Source organism: Microcebus murinus, chromosome 10 (genome assembly GCF_040939455.1).
Source record: "Microcebus murinus isolate Inina chromosome 10, M.murinus_Inina_mat1.0, whole genome shotgun sequence".
NCBI classification, from domain to species: Eukaryota; Metazoa; Chordata; class Mammalia; order Primates; family Cheirogaleidae; genus Microcebus; species Microcebus murinus.
In genome coordinates, this window is record NC_134113.1 from 60,684,541 (window position 1) to 60,710,243 (window position 25,703).

At 45.6% G+C, this 25,703-nt stretch overlaps 2 protein-coding genes across 5 annotated transcripts; both read right to left on the reverse strand.

The window, feature by feature from the left end:
• Positions 1-3,722: 3,722 nt before the first annotated feature.
• Positions 3,723-7,496, reverse strand: CNPY2 (canopy FGF signaling regulator 2). The gene is made up of 6 exons (XM_012753776.2): positions 7,192-7,496; positions 6,509-6,621; positions 6,229-6,344; positions 4,516-4,719; positions 4,261-4,357; positions 3,723-3,889 (listed from the first exon to the last, which is right to left on the reverse strand). The coding sequence occupies exons 2-6, from the start codon at positions 6,594-6,596 to the stop codon at positions 3,846-3,848; spliced, it is 549 nt and encodes a 182-aa protein (XP_012609230.2). The 5' UTR covers positions 6,597-6,621; positions 7,192-7,496; the 3' UTR covers positions 3,723-3,845.
• Positions 7,497-8,085: 589 nt separating this feature from the next.
• Positions 8,086-22,688, reverse strand: PAN2 (poly(A) specific ribonuclease subunit PAN2). 4 transcript variants are annotated; one of them, XM_012753734.3, is made up of 26 exons: positions 22,548-22,688; positions 21,529-21,921; positions 19,356-19,525; positions 19,122-19,242; positions 18,881-18,958; positions 18,216-18,483; positions 17,462-17,804; positions 17,168-17,264; positions 16,183-16,302; positions 15,848-15,967; positions 15,446-15,574; positions 15,121-15,320; positions 14,819-14,952; positions 14,579-14,685; positions 14,273-14,371; positions 14,083-14,156; positions 13,837-13,978; positions 13,398-13,541; positions 13,244-13,303; positions 12,244-12,334; positions 11,021-11,178; positions 10,779-10,922; positions 10,474-10,653; positions 10,266-10,359; positions 9,822-10,019; positions 8,086-8,770 (listed from the first exon to the last, which is right to left on the reverse strand). In XM_012753734.3, exons 2-26 carry the CDS (start codon positions 21,808-21,810, stop codon positions 8,736-8,738), a joined length of 3,588 nt encoding a protein of 1,195 aa, XP_012609188.1. In that variant the 5' UTR covers positions 21,811-21,921; positions 22,548-22,688; the 3' UTR covers positions 8,086-8,735. The 4 variants fall into 4 exon arrangements, with proteins under 4 accessions (XP_012609188.1, XP_012609197.1, XP_020143147.1 ...); XM_012753743.3 differs by having other exon boundaries at positions 13,831-13,978; XM_020287558.2 differs by having other exon boundaries at positions 14,819-14,955.
• Between the last annotated feature and the right edge of the window lie 3,015 nt (positions 22,689-25,703).

A 25,703-nucleotide genomic window follows, 5' to 3' on the forward strand; every position in this document is an offset into this window, starting at 1 on the left:
CGGTGGCTCACACCTATAATCCTAGCACTCTGGGAGGCCAAGGCAGGAGGATTGCTCAAGTTCAGGAGTTCAAAATCAGTCTGAGCAAGAGCGAGATCCTGTCTCTACTATAAATAGAAAGAAATTAATTGGCCAACTAAAAATATATATAGAAAAAATTAGCCGGGCATGGTGCGCGTGCCTGTAGTCCCAGCTACTTGAGAGGCTGAGGCAGTAGGATCACTTGAGCCCAGGAGTTTGAGGTTGCTGTGAGCTAGGCTGATACCATGCCACGGCACTCTAGCCCAGGCAACAGAGTGAGAATCTGACTCAAAAATAAATAAATAAAATAAAAGGAACTATAATCTTACTCATGTGTAAAACCTTTGACATCATATATGAAATAGATGACAAATGGTAACATTTAGAACTTAAAATGATCAGAAGGGTAAAAATGGGCTTCTTATAAGTAATTAGTCTGAAAAAATGGCTGAACAGAAGATATAATGCTTTTCCATTATAGATTACTAGGATTAGAGGGCATGCATTCAAACTCTGAGGTAGTTTTCAAATGAATTTAAAAAGTGCTACTTTATATAGCCACTGGAAACTACATGGAGACTGCACTACATAGAGAGGTATAGCAGAAAGACCTCTGGCCTAGGAATAAGATGATCACAGGGGTTCAAGTCTTGGCTCCTCACTGACCAGCAAGATACTTAGAAACTAAGCTTAGTTTCTCCATCTGTAAAATAGGAATAACGTCTATTTCTTAGAGTTATAAAGACTAAATGAGAACGTGTATTTGCTTATTGTATAAGTATTCAACATGTTAATTCCCTTTCCCATGCTATCCATCCCTGTCCTATATTTAAAGGAATCTTGTGCCTGCTGTGAACCTTTTTAACAGCAAAAAATCCTCTAAAACTTATTTTTGTTTTTTGAGACAGGAAGTCGCTCTGTAGCCTGGGCTAGAGTGCAGTGGTGTCATCATAGCTCGCTGCAACTTCAAACTCCTGTGCTCAAGTAATCTTCCTGCCTCAGTCTCCCTGGTATGTGCCACCACACCTGGCTAATTTTTCTAATTTTTTCACTTGTGCTCAGACTGCTCTCGAACTCCTGGCCTCAAGTGATCCTCCCATCTTGACCTCCCAAAGTGCTAGGATTACAGGTGTGAGCCACTGCACACAGCCCTAAAACTCATTTTTAAATGACTAGATTTTCACATAATAAACTTTCCTATTTACACCTGGACCTCATTTAATGGTCTTTGGAAATGTTTAAATTCTAACATTTTACTGATGATTTTTTTTCCACATTGTCCTCTCTGGTTTTCTGATAAACTAATTTAGAAGTCATCCAAAACTTAAAGTTTAACCTGATTTGCAGGGTTAGGAGTATATGCTCTACCAAATACTGGCTAGAGTATTTTGTTATAGTGAGCTTCCAAAGGGTTCAGATAAATTAATGGATTCCTTGTGGTATAAACTAAGAGGTGTGCAAAAGTGTACCTTCCTAACTTCCTCAGGATCAAGTCAAAAAGATAACTTTTGCCCTTTCCCATATAGGACATACCCCTGTGTATGTGTACCAATGGCAGAGACTCTTGGGCTTGAGAGTTCTTAACAGCTGTACCTTGACAACCCAGTGAGTTGCATCACAAGTAATTTATTGATTGACATTACATTTATTTTATTTTATTTATTAAGTCTTGTGAATAATTTGTTTTATAAATTAAAACAGTTTCAGGTTTCCTTTAAGAGTGCTCTCACTTTGGCCGGGCGCGGTGGCTCACACCTGTAATCCTAGCACTCTGGGAGGCCGAGGCTGGCGGATTGCTCGAGGTCAGGAGTTTGAAACCAGCCTGAGTGAGAACCTGTCTCTACTATAGATAAAAAGAAATTAATTGGCCAACTAACATATATAGAAAAAATTAGCCGGGCATGGTGGCACATGCCTATAGTCCCAGCTACTCGGGAGGCTGAGGCAGGAGGATTGCTTGAGCCCAGGAGTTTAAGGTTGCTGTGAGCTAGGCTGACACCATGGCACTCGCTCTAGCCAGCCTCCCGAGTAGCTGGTACTACAGGCATGCACCACTATTCCCGGCTAATTTTTTCTATATATGTTAGTTGGCCAATTAATTTCTATCTAGAGATGGGGTCTCACTCTTGCTCAGGCTGGTTTCGAACTCCTGACCTCCACGAATCCACCCACCTCGGCCTTCCAGAGTGCTAGGATTACAGGCGTGAGCCACTGCGCCCGGCCTCACTTATACTTTTGATAAGCTCTCGGATGGAAGAGAAAGGAGTTTTTTCTTTTCTTTTCTTTTTGAGAAAGGAGTTTTTAGATGCCAAGCAGGCAATGGACAGAACCCTGGGTGTACTCTTAGGGGTATGAAAAACCTGAACATTATTCGTGTGCATTACAGAAAAAAAAAGATTAATAACAGCTGGTTTAGGAAACTGATTTGACAGGATACAGCATTTCTTATGGCTGTTGAGAGAAGATGGTATTAATACCAGGCTGAGTTTAGCTGACAATATCAGAGTGCTTGCTCTGAGCTAGTTGATGTGTTAGAATTCATAGGGATTTGTGGTATAAGAAAGCTTTGTTGACTATGTTCACTCTGTGTGCCAGGCTTAGTGCAAGGTATTATTAAGAGAAAAAAAGACTTAAAATAGATGCTATTCTCTAGCTATAAATATATAGCTAGATCAGATTGGCACTTGGGAAAGTTAGTAGTTTTGCCATTAAATATAGAACTTCAATAAGTTCTATGGCTTCTCTGGGCCTCACTTTCTTCATCTATAAAATGGGTAGAGGTGAGGTAGATGATATTTAGATTCTAAAGTGCTGCAATTTTTTAAATCTTTGAAATGTTTATTCAGGTGTTCTCTCTTCAAGGCATTCCTGGGACAAAATGTTCCATTCCAGACCCTGAAACAGCCATACCTCAGGATCAGGGTGGTGTTTAAAAGGTTTCCAAAAGAAGGTATCCTTTAGGTTTTCATCCCTATGCCCCAATATAGAATCTCAACACACAAAAAGTGGGGACAGATTTATAGTCCAGATTGACAATGGCTAGTGACGGAGATGATAAAGATATACTTTATTGTTGTTGTTGGCATCAAATCTAAAAGTTTAGGCTAGCAAGCAAGTCCTTTCATTAAATAACATTCCTTACCTCATCTGTCCCTATCCGATAAAGCCCTTACTTTTCAGCTGAGTTGGTAACATCCATTTTCCCCTTCCTGTCTCTGCTCTTGCTGGTCCCTCCATCTGGAAGGGCAGGAAGGGAAGAATAATGCATGTCCATTATTTCCTTCAAGACCAAGCCGTATCTTACTTTATTTTCACCAGCATGAATGCAAGGAATTTCTAGAATCCTATGCTACCATACATTTATGTTCCGCTGCTTCTTCATAGAGGTTTCTATCTTCTCCATAATTACACTCTAAATACACAGTATTGAGTGAGCACTGAATAAATGCCTATCTATTGAACACCATAGTTTTAGGCTAAAAAAATAAATAAATAAATAAAATAAAAAAATAAATGCCTGTCTAGTTTATGAGTGCAGTGGAATCTCAGAAGGTAAAAGAATTAAAGGTTCAGGCCTCTCCTACCTTTGTCCTACACAAATCACAAAACTCTTCTTTCCTCTCTGTTTTGTTTCCTGTCTATAATCCCCCATATTCAAGCCTAATGTAATGGCCGATTCCGGGCATGAAAAGACAACACAGTTTGTACTTTTAGTTTCATGTTTTTTCAGTTCATTTCAGTAAAAACATAATATAAAAGGCATTGCCACCATTTTCCCCCTCCTGGGGATGATCCATCAAGCCGGACTAGGCTGCTCCAGTAGTTCATAGCTCATCATGAGATATGTGCAGGGCATGGTCACATAGATCTGCAAACAGCACATAACAATTTGAAGGAAAATGCCACTCTCATATTGATATATGCCACTATCAAGAAAACACCCCAAACCAAATTGGCATACATACACTAACCACCATTTTTCAGAATATATGCTTATAAATGATAAAACATCCCTACTGCTCTGTCACTTGTATCTCAGGTGAGGGGGCCACAAATTCTGAAAGCTGACAGAAAGAGAATGGAGAGTAACAACCCAACTCCCTAAGCCAAGGGAAATGGAAGCCAGCTCTTGAGCTAAATATCAGAGGATTTCTGGCGTGGGGGTGGGTGGGTTAGGGAATGTGCCAGGTTCCACAGGGGTATGAGAACAGAACAGGAGATTAAGTGGGGGCAGCTTACCTGTTCGCTTACTACAAAGTTTGTCTTTAACATTGTCAGCCTCTCGGGAAAAGAATTCAATGAGTTCATCCTCATATTCCTCCACAATGCTCTCACACTGCCAACCCAAGGGAGAAACCAGTGACAAAGGGCAGCAAGAGACCTCTTGCCTCCACCTCCAAAGAGGAGGACAAGGATATTGACCCAGCTTTCTATTTGGGTACTCCAACAACCCCCTTAATTTCCAAGAACCAGCTACCCACTTCCATAGCTCACCGCAAACTTGAGGGTGCCGCTGATATCTGAATCAATTCGGATTCCCTGTAGGTCCAGTTCATTGGATTCTCCATTCCGGCCCACTACACGTACGTAGTTCTTTCGGTGGGTGGAAGGGTCAATTTGTTCCCCGTACTCCTTCATCCGGTCACATACCTCCTCTAGCAGCTCTGTGAGGTGGGCCTCTGATCGAGCATAAGGCACCTAGAAATGTCCTCAGCCTTGGGTCACTCTCTTCTACCTCTATACATTAGTGATTTATATCCTTACTTTTCCTTCCAAATCTAGCTCAATTGACCTATTCTAAAAAGCCTTCCCTAATTAAAAACAATATGGTTTATTTGTATAATTTCAAAGTACTTTCAAATATATGATCAAAGTACTTTCAAATATATGATTATATTTTACCTCATTATATGATCCTAAGGAGACAAGTATCATTAGCTCCCAAGTATACAAAAACAGAACACTCTTTGATTAACACTAATCAACTGTATTTTTTTCCTTTGAATTCTCCCAGTTCTTACGAAGATAATTTTCTTTGTATCAAAGTGAGACAGCAGTAAGGACAGCATTAGAGAGGTAGTGTAGGCTCTGAGGATAACAACTATTACAGCACTTCACAAGTATCATAATCTTAACATTTCTTTACATATATATTGCTTACTAGGTATGGCTTTGTGTATATCTGCTATGTTTTCAACTAAAATAAATTTCCTAATTACAAAGATAAGACCTTCTAGTCTTTTTTAAATGAATGTTTGTATGTATACCATAGTGCTATAATAAAAACATGAGTCGTGGATTAGGGATGTAGAGAAGGGCACTGTGCCTCGCCTGGCTCTTAGAGCCAGGAAGCAAGTATATAGGGTATAAGCTTCCAGCCTCTTTCTTTCTTTTTTTTTTTTGAGACAGAGTCTCGCTTTGTTGCACAGGCTAGACTAAGTGCCGTAGCATCAGCCTAGCTCACAGCAACCTCAACTCCTGGGCTCAAGCAATCCTCCTGCCTCAGCCTCCCGAGTAGCTGGGACTACAGGCATGCACCGCCATGCCTGGCTAATTTTTTCTATATATATTAGTTGGCCAATTAATTTCTTTCTATTTATAGTAGAGACGGGGTCTCACTCTTGCTCAGACTGGTTTCGAACTCCTGACCTCGAGCAATCCGCCCGCCTCGGCCTCCCAGAGTGCTAGGATTACAGGCGTGAGCCATAGCACCTGGCCCCAGTCTCTTTCTATAAGACAGAGCCCAATCTTTTAGATACCTCTCTGGGTCTGTTTTCTTCATTTCTGTTAAACCAAGGTCATTCTTTTTTTTTTTTTTTTGAAACAGAGTCTCACTTTGTTGACCAGGCTAGAGTGAGTGCTGTGGCATCAGCCTAGCTCACAGCAACTTCAAACTCCTGGGCTCAAGCAATCCTTTTGCCTCAATCTCCCAAGTAGCTGGGACTACAGGCATGCACCACCATGCCCGGCTAATTTTTTCTATGTATATTAGTTGGCCAATTAATTTCTTTCTATTTATAGTAGAGACGGGGTCTTGCTCTTGCTCAGGCTGGTTTTGAAGTCCTGACCCCAAGCAATCCCGGCCTCCCAGAGTGCTAGGATTAGAGGTGTGAGCCACTGCACCCGGCCCAAGGTCGTTCTTAATTAGTTGAGTTCTCACACAAAGCCAGAGTAAGCTACTGTACTTGGGGGAACAGTAACCGTTACCTCCACCACTGACTGGCTGCCATCTGGATTGATCCGGAAAGATCCCATCTGAATGGTCTTCTTGGGATCCACCTGGGCAATTTCCCACTCTAGTTCATCCACTAGAGCCCTGCAAGCTTGAGAAAGGGGAGAGAATGGGGGCAGGGGATAGGGTGGAGGTACAGCGGGAAGAGAATGGGATCAACCTAGGGATTTCCATTCATCCTTCTCCCAAGCCTTGGATCTCATATCCTCCTGTGGCTCTACTTCCTCCCACTTCTCCTTCCCTTTGTGCCTTTACCTCCACAGTGTAGATCCTGGCTCCTCCGAGCCCAGACAGTTCCCAGCAAGGCCCCCAGAAGCAGGGCCAGCCAACCCCAGCCTTTCATCTTTAGCGTAATGGGGTCGCTCCACCTGGGTTTGGGCGGGAATAAAACAGGTGTGAGGAGCAAACTCCATTTTCCTCTGCCCCCCTACTCCTCATCCTAGGGCTTTCAAAGGCCTCAGTGTCACCCTGGCTATACTTTCCAGGAAATGCCCGAGACACAAAGGGGCTCCTCTGTTCCAGCGCTTAAGGCCTCCTATCACCCCAGGGCGGTGGGGTGGAGCTCTGGACTAGGTGCTCAGTCCCAGACATTACGTCTGGACAGGTGAGGCCATAATGTAGGTACTTTAGTACTGGATGCCTGCGGCTCATAGGGCTATGTGGCAGCTACGGGAGATAAATTGGCGATTATACAGGAACATCAGGCACTAGGAAGCTGCCAGCAAGAAGCCTTCAGTCAGGCCAGGAAGCCGACAAGGAGCACTCGATATCTAGCGTGTATTTGGACCCTGTACTGAAGACTCCTGCCATCCCACCTCCAGCCTATAAGTGACTGCCCATGCCAACCAACCCCTTTCTAAGGACTCCGCCATTGCTTTCGCTCCAGTCCATCCCCAACCCTCAGCGCCCAGCGCCTCTGCCACCGGCATCCGTCCCACCTCTGCTCCCAGGGCCGCCGCCGTGGCCCAGGCGCTGGACTCTCACTTTGGCCTCGGTGGCTCTCGAACCTACACCTGGCTGCGGAGGATTGAGGCTGTCCTGGATTCTCCAGACCGCTTCGCCGCCTTCCAGACACTAAGTGTCCCGGCGACCACCTGACCTAGCTCCCGGGATCCTAATTGGCACCTAAGCGGGGTTCAGGTGCACTACCGTGCGAGTCCCCCCGAGACCGACCCCAAACCCGCCCCTCCAAACTCTCGCGCGAACAGGCAGCTGAGAAGTGACTCCGAGGCAGCGAGGACCCCAGTCGATCACAGAAGGACCCAGACTTGCGTGGCGAACAGCTCCACGTGACCACTAGGGGTCAGCCAAAGAATAGGAGTATCTTGCAGCTAGGCGAGCCAGGGTATTCAGTATGGGAGTGGTCAGGCGTGCGTTTGTGTCATTCTCGGTGGGCTAGCTAGACCTTCAAAAAGGTGCGCTGCTGGCCGGCGAGCACAGGCCTCAACACACGAAACTACATTTCCCAGGAAGCTCCGCAACACCAGGCACATCATTTGTCAGTAGCTACAACTCTCTTTTAAGATATCCTGGGACCTGTAGTTTTTCAGCTTACACAATTAACGGGTAAATCATACTGTACATCTTCAAACATCCTGCCTTAGGGTACTAGAAAGCTACAGCAAAAACCTAACATTGTCCAGGAAAGACATAATTATTCTCCTTCCGTATCCATAACTTTGGCTTCCCGAGCTTTACCTTCAATTCTAGTTGGGGATTTGAAAAGAATCTTAGTTTTTCCAGTTGTATTAAGAAGCCAAAACGAAGAAAAGAGAGGACTGAAGTCAGAAAACCCATCGCATACTAGCAACTCTCTAATGAGACAGATGATAGACAATATTTTTGTTTTTATTTAAAAAAAACATGCGGTTTAAAACAAAATTTTAAAAAAATAACAAAACTTGGGACAGGAGAGTGGATGGAAGACAGATGCTTCTCAGCTGTCAGCAAGAATAAATGAAGCCAGCAGCCAAGCTTTGTCCAGGATCCAAAGGCCCTTTTGGCAATAGTATTAACAACATCGGCTTGCTTGGGCCACCAAGACTTCACATGCTGGCCCCCCTCCAGGCATCCCTCAAACAGTTGGTGACGTGAGCTAAGTCTTGAATTGTTGTATCCTCTGTTGTTGTCTAGGATTTCAGTCCCTAGCCAGCTAGGAACTGAGAGTTTTGGTTCTAGGAGCTTCTCTGCCTGGATATTAATCACCCGGGATTTTTACTAGGAATACTAATTACTTTCCATCTGGGTCAATTCTAGACTGTTTCTGGCCCACTACTTTGCAAAGGATGAAGACAGAATCTGGCTCCTAGAACCTTTGCAACAATTCTGCTGTATTCCAGTTCTATTAATAGCACCATCTGTAGACCCTGAGCAGGTCCAATTCTGGAAGTAGACAGTGTAGCCAACTTGGAAAGCCATCTCCCAGTTCTGGGGCCACAGAACGCTAAAGGGAGAGGGCCATGGTTCTCTGGGAGAGGGAAGGTCAGAGCGCCAGCACTGAGGAGAAGACAGCTGCATCTGTCAGAGATAAAACCAAGAGCATGACTCTTAAGGTGAGTGAAGAAAAAGCACCTTCTCATACTTCTTATGGAAGAAAAATGCAAGAGAAAAGAGGGCATGGACCATCACTAAATATTTTAGAATTGGGCAAGAGAATGTTATAAGACCAACAGACAGTTTCAATAATAAAAATCTAGGCCGGGTGCAGTGGCTCACACCTGTAATCCTAGCACTCTGGGAGGCCAAGGCGGGAGGATCGCTCAAGGTCAGGAATTTGAAACCAGCCTGAGCAAGAGTGAGACCCTGCCTCTACTAAAAATATAAAGAAATTAATTGGCCAACTAAAAAAATATATATATATAAAATTAGTCAGGCATGGTGGCGCATGCCTGTAGTCCCAGCTACTCAGGAGGCTGAGGCAGGAGGATCGCCTGAGCCCAGGAGTTTGAGGTTGCTGTGACCTAGGCTGACGCCACGGCACTCTAGCCTGGGCAACAGAGTAAGACTCTGTCTCAAAAAAAAAATAATAAGCCGGGCGCGGTGGCTCACGCCTGTAATCCTAGCACTCTGGGAGGCTGAGGCGGGCGGATTGCTCGAGGTCAGGAGTTCGAAACCAGCCTGAGCAAGAGCGAGACCCCGTCTCTACTATAAATAGAAAGAAATTAATTGGCCAACTAATGTATATATATATAAAATTAGCTGGGCATGGTGGTGCATGCCTGTAGTCCCAGCTACTCGGGAGGCTGAGGCAGCAGGATTGCTTGAGCCCAGGAGTTTGAGGTTGCTGTGAGCTAGGCTGACGCCACGGCACTCACTCTAGCCTGGGCAACAAGCGAGACTCTGTCTCAAAAAAAAAAAAAAAAAAAAAATAATAATAATAAATAATAAAATCTATTTCATTGAATGTTAGGAGGATTAAGTGCTTTGTAAACTGTTAAGTGCTTTACAAATATAAGGTAGAGGTAGTATTGCTATCATCATTATCCTCATCGTTGTGGTGAATATAATCTCCGTATATGTGATCAAAATCCACCTAGTCCAGTTTCCCTTGTCCCTTCCCCCGTCTTACTCTTGGGACTTGTCTGGCCCTCAGGCTCGGGCACCTTCCAGTCCATCTTTCGGCCCTTCTCGTAAAGACCCTTGAGCACCTTGTGGAAAGACTCAGGCTCAGTGCCATTCTTGCTTAGTTCCAGATACTTTCGGTAGAGCTGAAGGGCTGTACGGGCATCCTCAATACTGTCATGAGTCTCCCCTTGAATTTTCAGGTCTGGGATAAGTAGAGGTGGAATATTGTGGGACCTAGCAAAGGGAGGTAGGACATGTCCCCCCACTCCCACCCCTGACTCCCAGAAAACAACAAAAACCTGACTGCCCTAAGGGAAAGAGTCAAACACCTTCCCTAGTGCAAAGAAGGGACCACTAACTCAGGGTCCTCCCTACTCCCACTTAGTCCCACAACACTTTTTCTGCTCTTAATGTACACAAGAGGGGCCTACAAGGCAGAGCAACTCACCCAGAAAGTACCACGCAAGGAATCGCAAAGAAATCATTCGTTTTCGGGGCATGTGGAACAGGTAGACAGTGTCAAGGACTTGGTCCTTGGGCACCTGGCAGGAATAAAAGCATGGGAGACTTAAGGGAGGGGATCTATAATTTTCCATCCTCCAAAAGTACAATGTATACCCTGAGGGGCCCACCCTCAAAAGAGGACTCGCTCAAACCATGAGGTTGATGACCCGGAAGTCCTTCTGCAGGCCATGGCCCACAAACTTGACTCCAATGTCAATGAGAAAACGAAGCTTTAAGTAAGTAGACTTGAGAGTTGTGAGGTGCTTGGAGGAAATTTTGGCATCAAGGTCTCCAGGCTTTATCCCCGAGTATTGAGTCAAGTAATCTACCACCTAGGAATAGAGAAAAGGACTCATGAAGCAAGGTGCAGAGTCTCCTCCTACCACTATTCCCTGGGTTGTCGAGCACTCTACATAAGCACAGGATCTGCCTCAATTGCACCTCCGTATCCTAATACCTGCTCCTGGGTAGAGATGTAGTCATCAATGAAGGGGATACCCTCATTGGGTCCCTGCCCTCGGACACAGGTAATTCTTGCTACTGACATCTGGCTTGGTTTAATGGTAGACTTGGTACCATCACTGCGTAACTCTGCTTCCTCCTATACGAGAAGAGTTAATAAGGCAATCAGAGAAATGCTTAAACTCCTAATATTCTCAGAGTTCTGTTTCAAAGCCCCATCCTTTTGATATTAGTTACCTCATTAAGGGTGACAAATTCAGCATCCAGACCCACCAGGTCCCCAACCTGTGGCATCTCATTCAGCATCAGTGGAATAAAGGTAGTATGCGTTTTCCGCTGCTTCCGTGCCAGGGAGGCTTCAGCCAGCAGGACACTTGCCTCAATAGGGTTCTTGACTAGAAGGGAGCATACAGAGGACAAAGGGCTGGGATAGGGAAGCAATTAGGGAAGAGAAGCCTGGGGTGGCTGATCAGAGACTCTGGGTCAATACTGTGATCCCTTAATAATCAAAGCATGTAAGTAAAAAGATCATGTCTGATGAATGGCAAGGTAGAACAGGTAAAATCAGAAAATTATCAAGAATAAGCTAGGAAAAAACTAGAAAGACCACAGAGAAGAAATAGTAATATTTTTACTTTGGACCTTAGTTTCAAAACTTTGGAAAAATAAGGTTATAGAGAAACTATAGTTTAAAGGTACCAAATAGGGACTTAACAAGGAGCTCATCTCCAAAAGAAGAGGTCTTGGGTATAAGAATGGTTAGACTCAAAATCATAGCCTTAGCCATTTTGATCAAAATGACCCTATTATTCCTTCCCTACTCCACTCTCAGGATTTCCAGCTTTTATTTTATTTTAACTCAGACAGGCAACTGAGATTTCCAGCTTTTAAATTGAAGGTCTGATAAGCAGGAATCTCTTTAGTATCCTTGGAAATATTATTGGTTATCAATATACCAATTATATTGGTTATCAATCTTTTTTTTTTTTTGAGACAGAGTCTCACTTTGTTGCCTAGGCTAGAGTGAGTGCCGTGGCGTCAGCCTCGCTCACAGCAACCTCAAACTCCTGGGCTCAAGCAATCCTGCTGCCTCAGCCTCCCAAGTAGCTGGGACTACAGGCATGCGCCACCATGCCCGGCTAATTTTTTCTCAATATATTAGTTAGCCAATTAAATTCTTTCTATTTATAGTAGAGACGGGTCTCGCTCTTGCTCAGGCTGCTTTTGAACTCCTGACCTTGAGCAATCCGCCCGCCTCAGCCTCCCAGAGTGCTAGGATTACAGGCGTGAGCCACCTCGCCCAGCCAGTTATCAATCTTAAATACTAAGAAACAACGTCCCAGATCTCATCTTGAAGCCCAATCAAAACGGCCCAGACCCTTTGCTACCAAGTGGCAAGCTGGTAAACAATGAAAAAAAAAAAAATGCTCACACCATTGGGTCTACTGTGTACCACTTACTGTTCAGGTTGTATCTAGAATTGAGATTTCTTTTGACGTAATAAAGGATAGCAGGTACTTTCCAATTCATGTCAAACTGTACAGCTTCATGCTACGGAAGAGAAAAAGCAGTTTTAGCCTATGTTCATGCCTCTTTTCCTTTTCCCAAGTAAGACTCAGGCACTTTTTTTTTTTGTTTTTGAGACAGTCTTGCTTTGTTGCCCAGGCTAGAGTGAGTGCCGTGGCATCAGCCTAGCTCACAGCAACCTCAAACTCCTGGGCTCAAGCAATCCTTCTGCCTCAGCCTCCCCAGTAGCTGGGACTACAGGCATGCGCCACCATGCCCAGCTAATTTTTTCTATATATATTAGTTGGCCAGTTACTTTCTTTCTATTTATAGTAGAGACGGGGTCTCGTACTTGCTCAGGCTGGTTTCGAACTCCTGACTTTGAACAATCCTCCCGCCTTGGCCTCCCAGAGTGCTAGGATTACAGACGTGAGCCACCACGCTTGGCCAGGCACTATTTTTAATTCTGCTAATGTTTTTTATTCCTAAGGATCCTTTCTGCTGTGTGTGTGGTTTTTTTTTGTTTTTTTTTTTGAGACAGAGTCTCACTCTGTTGCCCAGGCTAGAGTGCCGTGGCGTCAACCTGGCTCACAGCAACCTTAAACTCCTGGGCTCAAGTGATCCTCCTGCCTTAGCCTCTCGAGTAGCTGGGACTACAGGCATGTGCAACTATGCTCGGCTAATTTTTCCTATATATTTTTAGTTGGCCAATTAATTTCTTTCTATTTTTTACTAGAGACGGGGTCTCACTCTTGCTGCGGCTGGTCTTGAACTCCTGACCTTGAGCGATCCTCCTGCCTCAGACTCCCAGAGTGCTGGGATTACCAGTGTGAGCCACCGCGCCTGGCCAGGATCCTTCCCTCGTAAATCTGCCTAGCATTCTACAGAGCCCTGAGGATAAGGATGCTAGGAAAAGGGGAGATGAAAGGAGGAATGGGCCATGTTGCAACTAACCTTATCAATAGGTTCAATAAGAAAGTCATTGAATAGATACCACTGCTGGTGAGTAACGCCCTGTGGAGATACAAAGTAATAGCTGGACCATTCTGTTTCAGACTATACATTGTGGCCATCTCAGGAGAGTCCTGCACTGTACCACCTCACTCACCTCCTTGCGTTGGTGGTAGGTCTCTCCAACTTTGATGTGAGCCACCAGGCTGCCCCCTGTGCGTGAGTCCAGGATGTGTACCACAGTAGCCATCAGGTCATACACATAGACACCATGCTCCTCCTCTGCCCTGGCTGGGCCCCACTGTGAGGGGGGTACCCAGGCTGCTAAGCTAAGTTTAAGGATGGGGAAGGAAGGGGAACGAGGACAGAGGACAGGGAGGTGGGGGAATAGGGGATGGGGGACCAGGGTAGATTATCTCCATCCTAGCCCAACTATGACTCCCAACACTGAACTGAGTCACTGTGGGAACTACTAGGCCTTATTTCCATCCTTTTCCCTATACTAAGTTCCACCTTCCCCCTGCGCTGCTTCACCTTCTGTCATGCTTTCTCTCCCTTATTCCCCTCCCTCTTTCCAGTTTTTCAACAACCTGCACCTCATCCCCATCAGTCCAATTGCAAACATCCAGTCCTTTGTTCTTGGTCATCTTCATGCGAATGGAGAAAGGGAGCCAGATATTCTTCAACTCCTCAATGGAGGGACACACCAGCACACCCTCTGGACTCCCTAGTTCCTTCCTATCAGGTCAGAAGAAATGGAAATTTGTTCTAAAGAGATCTAGCCAGTGAAGAGGGGCCACTGGGTAGTTCACTCCTTTGACAACTTCCAAGATAGCACCTACCAATCAGCCAAAGCAAATTCCTTGTTCTTGGAGATCTCCCCACCATGTTTCTTTACTGCCATCTTGAAGGCAACCTGAACACAAAGGAAAAACATCTGATTCTTTAGAAAATAATGATATATGAGAAGGTCAGAAGGGGAAGAAAACTAAAAAGTACTCCTAAATGTCTGTTTCCAGCCCTAGTCCTTACCTCAGCCTGCATTCTCCAGAAATCAGCCTCTTTTGAGCTGTTTACCTCACAATTGATGACAAGAATATCTGGCAGATGGCGGATGTTACGGGTCTGAATCTTAGAGGATAAAACAAACAAGGAATGGCAGGAAGTATAGAGAGAAAGAAGCCTGGATAGGAACCTGGGTCTTGTGTCCTCAAACTGGGGCTCCTCCCACTCCCCATAGATCCCTGGGTGGCAGTGCTGACATAGCCAGCCCCAGATGAGATGGTAGCTGAGTCCCCAACATGGCAAGACTCTAGTCTAGTCCAACAACCCACTCACTGTAGGCTGGTACTTTTCACAGTTGTCACACCAGGCCTGTGTATTCTGTTCCAGGCAGATGCTTCGCTTCAGCACCTGAGCAAAGTCATAGTTCTTCCCGGTTTTATCTGAGGGGAAATTGAATACTTCACCCCTGGTTCTCCCCTCTACCCACACTTAGCCCCCGCCTCTTTCCTGATGTCACAGGACATTTGGGGGAACCTTCCCAAACCCAGCTACAGGGTATATTACTGTTGCTACCGTCAGGGTAGGAGAGTGTGAAGAGCAAGGTGGAAGAGGCTCGCACGGTCTCACTGCCACAGCGGCAGAGGCTGCAGTTCTCCATCTCACAGCTGAACAGCTGCCCAATGACAGAGTCCCCCGATGAGCAAAAGCTGCTAAGAGTAGAGAGAGCAATACAGGCACACTGAGGGAGTTAGGAGACCCTTTATTTTATTTTTTACTCTGAAAAGATACAGAAAAGAAATAAAGGAGACCCTTTAAATCACAGAGGAGCTTGGCCTGCCATGGTGGCTTTAACTATTCCTATCCCAATTCCATACCTGCCTCCAGCCCCTCGATAAGCCTGTGGTACTTCCAGCTCCTGCATATCCTGATGTAGCTGAGTGAGAATGAAGCGATTCCACCTCTGAATGAGCCTGGCCAGATTGCCCTTGCCTGAAGCCTCATCTGAATCAGCCAGGATAAGACCAAGGGCTGAGGCCTCAGGAATGGTACGGAATGCCCGAAGAAAATTATTGCCCTAGAAGCATGTTGGTGGAAAAGGGTTATTTTCTCTTTTGTAGCCATATACACAGTAATGTCCCTGACTACTGTTCACCTCCCTTCTCCTTCCATTTTAAGTGTCCTGGGTTTCCAGGCACTGACCTGGCAAGGGTCACCACGAGAGAGGTCCAACATGTGGAAGAGAAAGCCCAACTCACATGCCAGGCAGAACTCCTTCTGGCAAAGGTGGTTCTGGATTAGACAGCGAACAGGCTCCAGGAAATAGAGCACCTGGAAGGAAGAACAGGAGAACTGGTATAGGAAAATTGGACAGGGAGGAGGAAAGATGCATAGGTTAAGTGATCTGGTGGCAAATACAAAGCAAGAGTCCACCAAAGCACTGGAGCTCATAGAGGAGACTTGAAGTTTGTAGGGAAAAGAAAGAATGGTAGAGGCCATGGTAAAGCAGGCTTGGTTAAGGAAACATGAAAGAATAGGGGTTGAGGAGCCCTGGGGAAGAAAGGCAGTAGGCAGGTTCAAATTGTAGAAATACCCAACCCTTACCTGGATCATGCAGTTACAGTATGCATTGGGGATGTGAGGCTCTAATCCAGCAAACAGGGTCTTATTGTAGTGTTTGAAGTCAAAGTCCTCTAGCCCTAGCTTGGAATATTTGATGGTCACCTGAGGCAGAAACAGTCTGAGCAAGATGAGGATATCCTCAGAGTCCCTGAATCTTCCCAGTAGCCATAAACTTTCCCAGAACCTCCCTCTCTCAGGTCCAGGGTGGCAGATGAAGGCCTCCTGACTTAGTCCTTCAATCCTCTCTCATACGAACCCCTTCCCAGGGTACCTTTCCCCACATCTCACAGGACCCCTGCCTTGATGTCCCCCAGCACCTTGCGGTATTTCTTAGAAACCATGTGGAGATGTGGCTCCTCTTCCCGCCCTATCGGTGACTCAGTGACCTGGCTGAAGCTGTCAAATTCACTGTCTGACTCCTTGAGTCGGTAAGGAATCTAGGGATTTTAAAAAGAGGCAACCTTCTTAGATGTCTTGTCATCTTTGCCTTCACCCCCACCTTTATCCCAACATTGTAATACCCACCAAGTCCTGAACCTTCTATTTTCCTAGCATTCTCAGCATCCACTATTTCCTTTTTATTTCCACTGTCATCACTCTACTTAGTCATGATCGGACAACTGTGATGGCTTCCATACTCATCTCCCTATATATTCACACTGTCAAGCATACAAGTACCAAACTAACCCTCCCAGAATGCTGTGTATCACTTCTTCCGCTACACACTGGTGTTCAAGGCTTCACAATCTGGCCCTTTCTAACCTTAATCTCTCACTACTGCCCAATACCAACAGCTGTTCCAGCCAGAATGTTGTACTCACAGTCTCCCTCAGACATGCTTTTTGCATTTATGCCTCTTGAGACCTTCACTAACACTGATCCCTCATCTTGAATATTCTTCTCTTGTTACTATCTACTTGCCCATATTCCATATTTCCAGCTCAGTATCCACCTAGTTCATCACACCTTCCCTGACCACTCTAACCCAGAGTAACATTTTCCCTCCAAACAGCTCTGGCACTGAATGCTTATGACAATCTTTTAGCATTTAATAATCAAATGTAAATAATTTCTGATATGGCTATGTCTTACCTTCACCAACCAAATACTAACTTCCTAAGAGCAAGGACCCTATCTTCTTTATCTTTGAATCCTCCCTAACACCTAGCATAGTTCCTTCAATTCGGTAGCCCCCAAAAAACCTTTACCAACTGTCCACAAACAAAAGAAAGACTAGTAAAGGAAAAATGAAAAATGCTAGTAGGCTGATGTGGGAGCTGACCATCTCCACTCTGAACATACCTGATTGCGCAGCCTGGTACGGGGGTTGGGTGCATAGCCAATGAAGCCCACCTTCTTCATGGTCCGAAGAATCTCTGCATCCACAGGTGGTGCACGCCTATAATCCAATATAGGGCTTGAAGGGTTGTGTTGTCTACCCGTCTACTCCCCAATCCCCAAAGGCCAAGAAAAAAATAAAATACTGAAGGTAAACAAAAATCAGGAAAATAGTAGAATAGTAACAGGGCTAGCAGAGAATTCTGGTATCTTGGCCCTTTCCCCCTCCCTCCTTTTGGCCCAGAGGTGGGGTACAACCTGGGAGCTGGAACGGAGTTAGCAGCAGGCCAATCAGAGAGAAGTGTGTCAGTGGTGAGTGGGACGGGGATAAGGGAAAGAGGCAGCAGGTCCTGGCTCCAGTCCAGAGGAGGCAGTGAGTCCACGAGACAGGGCAAAGCAAACTCAGTCTCACGGGAGTAGGGGTTGAAGGAAGGCTCAGGGGAATCAGTCCAGAGGTGCACACAGCCCTCAGAATCCCCAAAGGCCAGGGCCTGCTTGCTGGCTGACACATCAAAGGTCATTAGCAGAGGCCCCACAGGATTCACATGAAAGATGTCTGCTGGGTTGGCCAGGCCTGTAGGCTCACAGAACTGGCACTGCCCTAGAAGGGAGGAAGAAATCCACTGAGCCCTGGAAAGTGAAAAGAAGCTATCCTTATATGCCCTTCCTACCCTCTTCTCTGGTATCTAGGCAAGATGGGTCCCAAATCCATGCCTAGAGAGAAAAAAAATGCCATCTGATGTCTCCCCACAAACTACAGGATGGTTTGCTACCCAGCAAAGAGCAATGCTAAAGTTATTTTGCTTATTCCATCTTTATCTTTTTCCATGTTCCTCACAACAAAGGGCAAAACAAAAGCTCTAATCTCTGACTAAACCCAAGTGAAATCCTGGGACCCCAATAAAAGGTTACTTCTTTTCCCAACAAAAACGTTTCTAGAATAGTACTCCTTCTATGCCTACTTCCCCTTTGCTCATCCATCCCCCTACCAAATCCTATATGCCCTTCATACCTGACTGGGAAATGATAGCAAGACGAGAAGTATATGTAGGAATGAAGCGCAAGAAGGCAGGATCCACATGTACTTGAAGTGGTGTGATGGCACGCATCATGCGCAGGTCATACACCTTGAGAAAACGGTCACAGGCAAGGCCAGTGAGGCGGCTGGAGAAGCCACAGGCAGCCAGTAGATTGCCGTGTACATCAAAATCTGACAGACTCCCTGAGAAGGCATCAAACTCATGTTCCACCTTAAAATTGCGGAGGTCTCGCAGGGAAACCTGAAGAAGAGATAACTCAGTTATCTGCCAAATCTGTTATCAGGAAGAGTACCTACTGCTTTACCTGACCCTGTGAGGTCTCTACCAAAGGAACTAAGGCTATAGGTTGGATATGGACAATTAAGAGTCCAGAAAAGGCAAACAGAGAAGCCAAGAGCTGGATAGGACCCAAAACAGAACTCTTGTTTACCCTTTTGGCTCTAAGGTACCTTGTTATAATAGAAAACATCAGGCTACAAGACAATCTCATAGTATAACATGGCTGAGTAGGAAGTCAATTTACTCTTTTCATCCCTCATCTCCAATCCTACTATACCCCGAGAGTTGAGAGAAAGCACAGCCCAATCAGGTATCTAGTGAACAGGGCCCTGTGGAGGAAGAAATGGAACTTGGCCACCTTGCCAGATGTGTGGCCACAGAAGAAGAATCGATTTGTCTGTCTCATGATGGTGACTCCAGGTGTTTCAACTGTATACTGGAGAGGGAAGCAGAAAAACCAGTAAGAAAATGATTTTTCCCACAGAATAAAGGAACAGAAAGGTCACACCCACATCTCAAGCACATCACCAGCCCAAGCATACCCTGACCCCCCAATAACCTCAGGCCCTGCATGGGTCTTTCCTGCCTCAGGCTTGTACCTTCTGAGTCTCCTGAACAGTGTTAAGATCAATCTCCAATATGTGGTTCTGCAACCCACCAATGAGTAGAGTACTGCTGTCAGTCAGTAGGAGACTGTGCATATCCTCATTCTCATCTAGCCTGTTGGGGAGAGGAAAGGCTAAGGGGCCAGGGTCTCACAATCTGGCAATCCCTTAGCCTTCCCACCCTATGAGGTACCCTCTCTCCCAGTCCAGAGCTTAGAAGCCACTTACAGGTAATCAAATATAATGAGGCCCCCACGAGCCATATACTTGAGGTTGTTCTTGGTGAGAAAAAGGATACCATTCTCCAAGCTCTGGATCTGCCGAATGTCATCACTGCCATTGACCTGAAAGGATGAGTAGCGCTCCAAAGCTGGGCCGAAAAAAGAAGTCGCATGGCCCTGTAGGGAACAAAGATGACAGAGACATCCTGAGTAGAGGGGCAGGGTTATTCCACATGTAGGTGAGGGACTAGACAGGGCTCAGCTTTCTTCTTTTCTTGCTTGGCCTTTGTGATACGGAGCAACTAAGGCCTAAGGCTAAGAACCATATGCCGAATATGCCTGTAGTCCTAGCTACTTGGGAGGTTGAGATGGGAGGATCACTTGAGCCCAAGAGTTCCAGGTTACAGTGAACAATGATCATACTACTGCTCTCCAGCCTAGGCGACAGAGTAAGACCCTGTCTCAAAAACAAACAACAAAAAAGAGTACTAATCAACACCTGATATATTATATATGTTTTTTTGTTTGTTTTGTTTACTGCTTATTCCAAACCTAGAGGAAGGTCTGGCATCTAGTAGGTGGCTCAAAAAAACACTGGTTGTTTTATGCCAGCATCTGTGTGAGGTAAAAGAAAGAAAAAATAAAAAAAGGAAAAAAACTGGTTGCATGAATTAGTATCTACCTCTTCAACTTCTAGTCCAATAAATCCTAATTGCTTACAGTTCCTGCACTCTGTACTCACCATGCTTTGTAACATCTTGGGCATCTTTGTTTATCCTGTGCCAAGACAGCCTTTCCCATCTCCTTTACCTAATTCCTACTCATCTTTCAAGCTTCAGTTCAAGTGTCACTTCCTCCTGGAGGCCCTCTCTGACCCTTCTCCATGATCTCCAGCACCCAGTACATATTTTCACACTGGCACTTAGTACCATGAAATTATGTTTGTGTGTCTTTTTTACCTCACTGTCCTATAAACTCTTTGAGGGCAAGCATTATGTTTTATTCAGGTTTATTCCCTGTGCCTAGCATAGCAGTAGGCATTGCCTAATGAACTGAATCGATCACACACAAAAAATTCATCCCTTCTAATGGAAAAACGATTCACACTCCATGAAAGGTAAATTAGTAAACCAAGGGCAGCATATTATTTCTTACAAAATCTTTGGGTTCCATAGCATATTGGCAATATGGACATACATTTTAAAAAATTAGCATTGAGAACTGCTCTGAGAGTAAAATTAACCAGAGAAGACTGAAGCATATCTCCATGTATGATATGCAGAAGCGTTCATTAAACATTCTATAATAATAAACATGGAAAACAGAAAAGGGGCATTAGAGATTGGATTTGGATGGCTACAGACTAAGTGATAGGTACAATTATCAAGATTAATCAGAACATGGGATGGGCAAACTATGATAAAAGTGGATGCCTTCGCCGGGCGCGGTGGCTCACGCCTGTAATCCTAGCACTTTGGGAGGCCGAGGTGGGTGGATTGCTCAAGGTCAGGAGTTCGAAACCAGCCTGAGCGAGACCCTGTCTCTACCAAAAATAGAAATAAATTAATTGACCAACTAAAAATATATATACAGCCGGGCGTGGTGGCTCACGCCTGTAATCCTAGCACTTTGGGAGGCCGAGGCGGGCGGATTGCTCAAGGTCAGGAGTTCGAAACCAGCCTGAGCGAGACCCCGTCTCTACCAAAAATAGAAATAAATTAATTGACCAACTAAAAATATATATACAAAAAAAAAATTAGAAAAAAAAATAAATAAATAAAAATATATATACAAAAAATTAGCCGGGCATGGTGGCGCATGCCTGTAGTCCCAGCTACTCGGGAGGCTGAGGCAGTAGGATCGCTGAGCCCTGGAGATTGAGGTTGCTGTGAGCCAGGCTGACGCCACGACACTCACTCTAGCCTGGGCAACAAAGTGAGACTCTGTCTCAAAAAAAAAAAAAAAAAGTGGATGCCTTCTGAGAAAGAATACCTATGTAATTTATTCTTGGATCCTAGACTCCCCTTCTCTCTCCACCACCCTCCTCTTGGCTTGACTTAGAGCCCAGCTAATTCTCATTATTTCAACTCAGTTCTGCCTCCTTGCAAAGCAGCTGTCTTTGGGGCCAAAACCACATAAAGACCTCCAACATCTCCTTTCAGCCCTCACAAAGTTCTTACCCCGTGGCTCCCCACCCACAGCATCTCCTCGTGCAAGTCAAAGTGGGAAACGGAGACAGGCACACCCACTTCAGCCACCACACTGTGCAATTCAGAGTAGACACCTTCCATTATGTGCACTGACTCCTGAACGGGAAGAGCCTCCAAGGCCACTCCCTCTGGGTCCAGCTCCACATTCTGTAGCAGACTTGGGTTCAGGTGGGCATCCAGGACAGGATCCAAGGCAGAATGCATGGTGGGAGCATACTCTGCCAGTCCAGGATCAAGACCCTCAAAGTTCATGATGACGATGGCAGTTGATTAGACTGTGTCACACCCTCCCTTGCCAGTCCCTTTAGCCTGACCCAACCTTCAGCAGGACAGCACCGATGGGCCTAGAATGGACATCCCGGCCTGCAAGGGGAAAGAGTTAGCTGAGTCAGGGGTAGGTCCAAGTACTGGTACTTCGTTTCTTCTAGGTTATGTGGGAGGAAGATAAGGCAGGCAGAAGGAATGAAACTGCCAGGCCGAGGATGAAGCAGGGAGGGGGCAGTGGGGTGGAGCTGGGAGAATTACTGTCCCTTCCTCTTCTTCTCTAGGCCCTCTGTACTCCCCATCATCCTACTATCTAACCTAATTCTCTTTCTTCTCACTTCAGACCAGCTCACTTTCCTGGCTCAGCCCTGGATCATCAGGTGAAGGGAGCAGGAACCACGGGGGTTGCAGTTAGAGGGGTGTAAGGTGCTTGTTTCCCAGAATTTGGGTTGGGATGGGGGGGTTGGCAGTGAGAACAAGAGAAGTCAGTTTCCCAGAATCCTCTGTAATAATTACCCAGGATTCTCTAGGGGAAAACAATAATGGCCAGTTACCCATAACTGAGGCGGGGGTAGGGGAAGGTGGTGGAAACGGCTAGTTACCCAGAATTCCCGGGGGGAACCAGAGAAATCGGTTATCTAGAATTCAACCCCAGTGGCGTGAGGGGAGAGATAGGGCAAGGGTCAGATGTGTTCTTGGGATGCGTACGGGGAATGGGTCATTACCAAGATTTCTCCATGGCGGATATTTTGGAGCGCGTGGAATTAAAACGAGTAGGGGGAGCGCAAGCACCGTCACCTCCGTGGGAAATTCCAGTTTCCCCAGTTCTCCCCCACGCTTCAGGCTCAATCTAACTCTATAGCGGGAAGGACCGGACTCCTAGTAGCGGCTTCCAATCAGGAAGGGCTTGAGACGCGTCTAAACCAATGAGAAGGAGCCAGGTACAGACGCACTCCTCGAGAAGGCGTGTGACGCAGGAGCTAGGCCAAAACAAGGTTACGGGGCGCCGTTGGGGACAAATGAAGCCATACCCTGGGCTTGTTTGCGGTTGTAAAAAGTAATCGTTCCTTTTTTAAAACCTTCTTGAATAAAATTAGACCTAGGCTTGGAAACCGAACTTTTATGCTCCCTGTAACTTTAAGATCTCTAGAATAAGGGGCGTCCAAGGCAAAGTACTGGGAATCGAGTGCTGGGTATTCCCAGCCTGGACTAGTTTAGCCCCTCTCCCCGCGGTACTCTAGTGAGCTACTCCGCAATCTCTGACCCTATTGCCCCCGAAACTCGCTGGCATTTCCTATCATCCCTAGATATGGGAGAGAAAAAAGGAAGCGGGAGCCGCAGTCTTGACACGACCCAAGCGGCCGTATCTTCCCGATTCTAAAGGCATATCCATCTGAAACTCCCATCTGTGATTGTTCCTCCCCAGAGGCCCTGGTAATATTCCCGGGGAATAGGACCCCCAGCGTATCAAATTCCCCTAGTCCAAGGAGCTGGAGGTTCTCTAAGAGGGGGATGAGAATGGCAAATTGAGACATTTGCCTTCTCGAAACTTAAACGATTTACCATCAACGGTTATTCTGAGGGATTCTTGGGGCCTGAGAGCTTGAATGTCTTTGGAATGGGTCCAGGTTGTGAGATGTCTCAGGGCAGTTTAGCTCAGCTGTTGTTACTGTTTCTAAAGGCCACATAGAGGGACTTTGGTGGAAGAAATTACTCACAGAGGATAAGTTTTAATTTTTTTTTTTTTTTTTTTTTTTGAGACAGAGTCTCGCTTTGTTGCCCAGGCTAGAGTGAGTGCGGTGGCGTCAGCCTAGCTCACAGCAACCTCAAACTCCTGGGCTCGAGCGATCCTTCTGCCTCAGCCTCCCGGGTAGCTGGGACTACAGGCATGCGCCACCATGCCCGGCTAATTTTTTTTTTTTTATATATATATTAGTTGGCCAATTAATTTCTTTCTATTTATAGTAGAGACGGGGTCTCGCTCTTGCTCAGGCTGGTTTTGAACTCCTGACCTTGAGCAATCCGCCCGCCTCGGCCTCCCAAGAGCTAGGATTACAGGCGTGAGCCACAGCGCCCGGCCTGAGGATAAGTTTTAAAGCATTTCTCTTTCTTAAGAAAGGCTGATAAGTACATCTTCACAGAAGGACCCAAGAGTTTATATTTCTAGGACTCGGAGGGCTCCTAGACTCAGGTAGAGATCTAAGAGCAAGAGGAAAACAACTCAGAGGGTCGCTCAAACTGATCTGACTTAACAAGTCCTTAGATCTAAAATAACACAAAAAGGTGGGTGCTAAGACACCTAGACAGTTCCCACACTTTAAGAAATCTACGTATTTGAGGTCTCAAATTGAGAACTACACAGATGCATGAAAGTTACAGAGCCTGAGATACCTGGGCTAAATAAGCTGCTTTATAAGTTACAGATGTTCTTCTGTCTCCTCACAGTATCATATCATAATGCAATGATTAAGAAAGAATGCATGGCCGGGCGCTGTGGCTCACGCCTGTAATCCTAGCTCTTGGGAGGCCGAGGCGGGCGGATTGCTCACGGTCAGGAGTTCAAAACCAGCCTGAGCAAGAGCGAGACCCCCGTCTCTACTATAAAAAAAACAGAAAGAAATTAATTGGCCAACTGATATATATATATATATATATATATATATATATATATATATATAAAATTAGCCAGGCATAGTGGCACATTCCTGTAGTCCCAGCTACTCGGGAGGCTGAGGCAGAAGGATCACTCGAGCCCAGGAGTTTGAGGTTGCTGTGAGCTAGGCTGACGCCACGGCACTCACTCTAGCCTGGACAACAAAGTGAGACTCTGTCTCAAAAAAAAAAAAGAAAGAATGCAAGATCTGAGACCAGACATGGTGGTTCACACCTGTGATCCTAGCACTTTGGGAGGATTGTTTGAGGCCAGGAGTTCAAGACCAGCCTGAACAATCCCAGCTCCTTAGGGGGCTGAGACAGGAATATCACTTGAGCCCAGGAGTTTAAGGTTGCAGTGAGCTAGGCTGATGCCACTGCACTCTAGCTCAGGTGACAGAGTGAGACCCTGTCTCAAAAAGAAAAAAATAAGAATGTAGGATCAGAAGCCAGATTGTCTGCATTGGAATTCCAACCACTTAGTAGCTCTGTGATCTTGGATAAATAATTTATCTCTGCATTTCAGTCTCCTTGTCTGTAATATGGGAATAATAATAGTACCTATCTTATAGGGTTGTTGTGAGAATTAAATGGTTTAATACATGTAAAGTGCTTAGACAAAGTACTTGGCATAAAGTGAGAGTTGGATATATATTAGGATCATTATTAACCACCTGGGGGAACTTTAAGTGGATTTGGAGTATGGGCATCCAACTGGAAAGGCCTGCTTAGGAGTGTCTTGTGAATATGATTTGCATAACGGTTGAGCCCCAGCTGACGTCAAGGGCTTCTTGCAGCTCCAGATCAGATGTAGCCCTGGAAGTAGTTCCTGCCACACAACAGTCCCACAATCTCCCCACCAACCCTGCTTCCTACCCAACTCCTGAAGCACCAGGAAGTGAAACAGAGGCAGAGCCCCATGCCTCCAACTCACCCTTGTCCTCATCCTGTCCTGCAGAGCTCCACTTCCTCCTCTTCCTTTTCACCTTTCATCTCCTATCTTTTAGGGCTCCCAGAATGGAGACCAAAGGTGGGAAAAGCATAAGAGACATTGTATACAAATGAGGTGAACTCCCTTATGCCTCTCCCTCCAATTTCCTTATTCCATTTGTGTCCACCCAGTGTAGGAAAAGGCAAACCATTTCTCACCAAAACTGAGATAATTCTCTGATGCTAGCAATGTTTTCATCCAAAGGGTGGATTAACTACAGAATCATAATATTTGAACC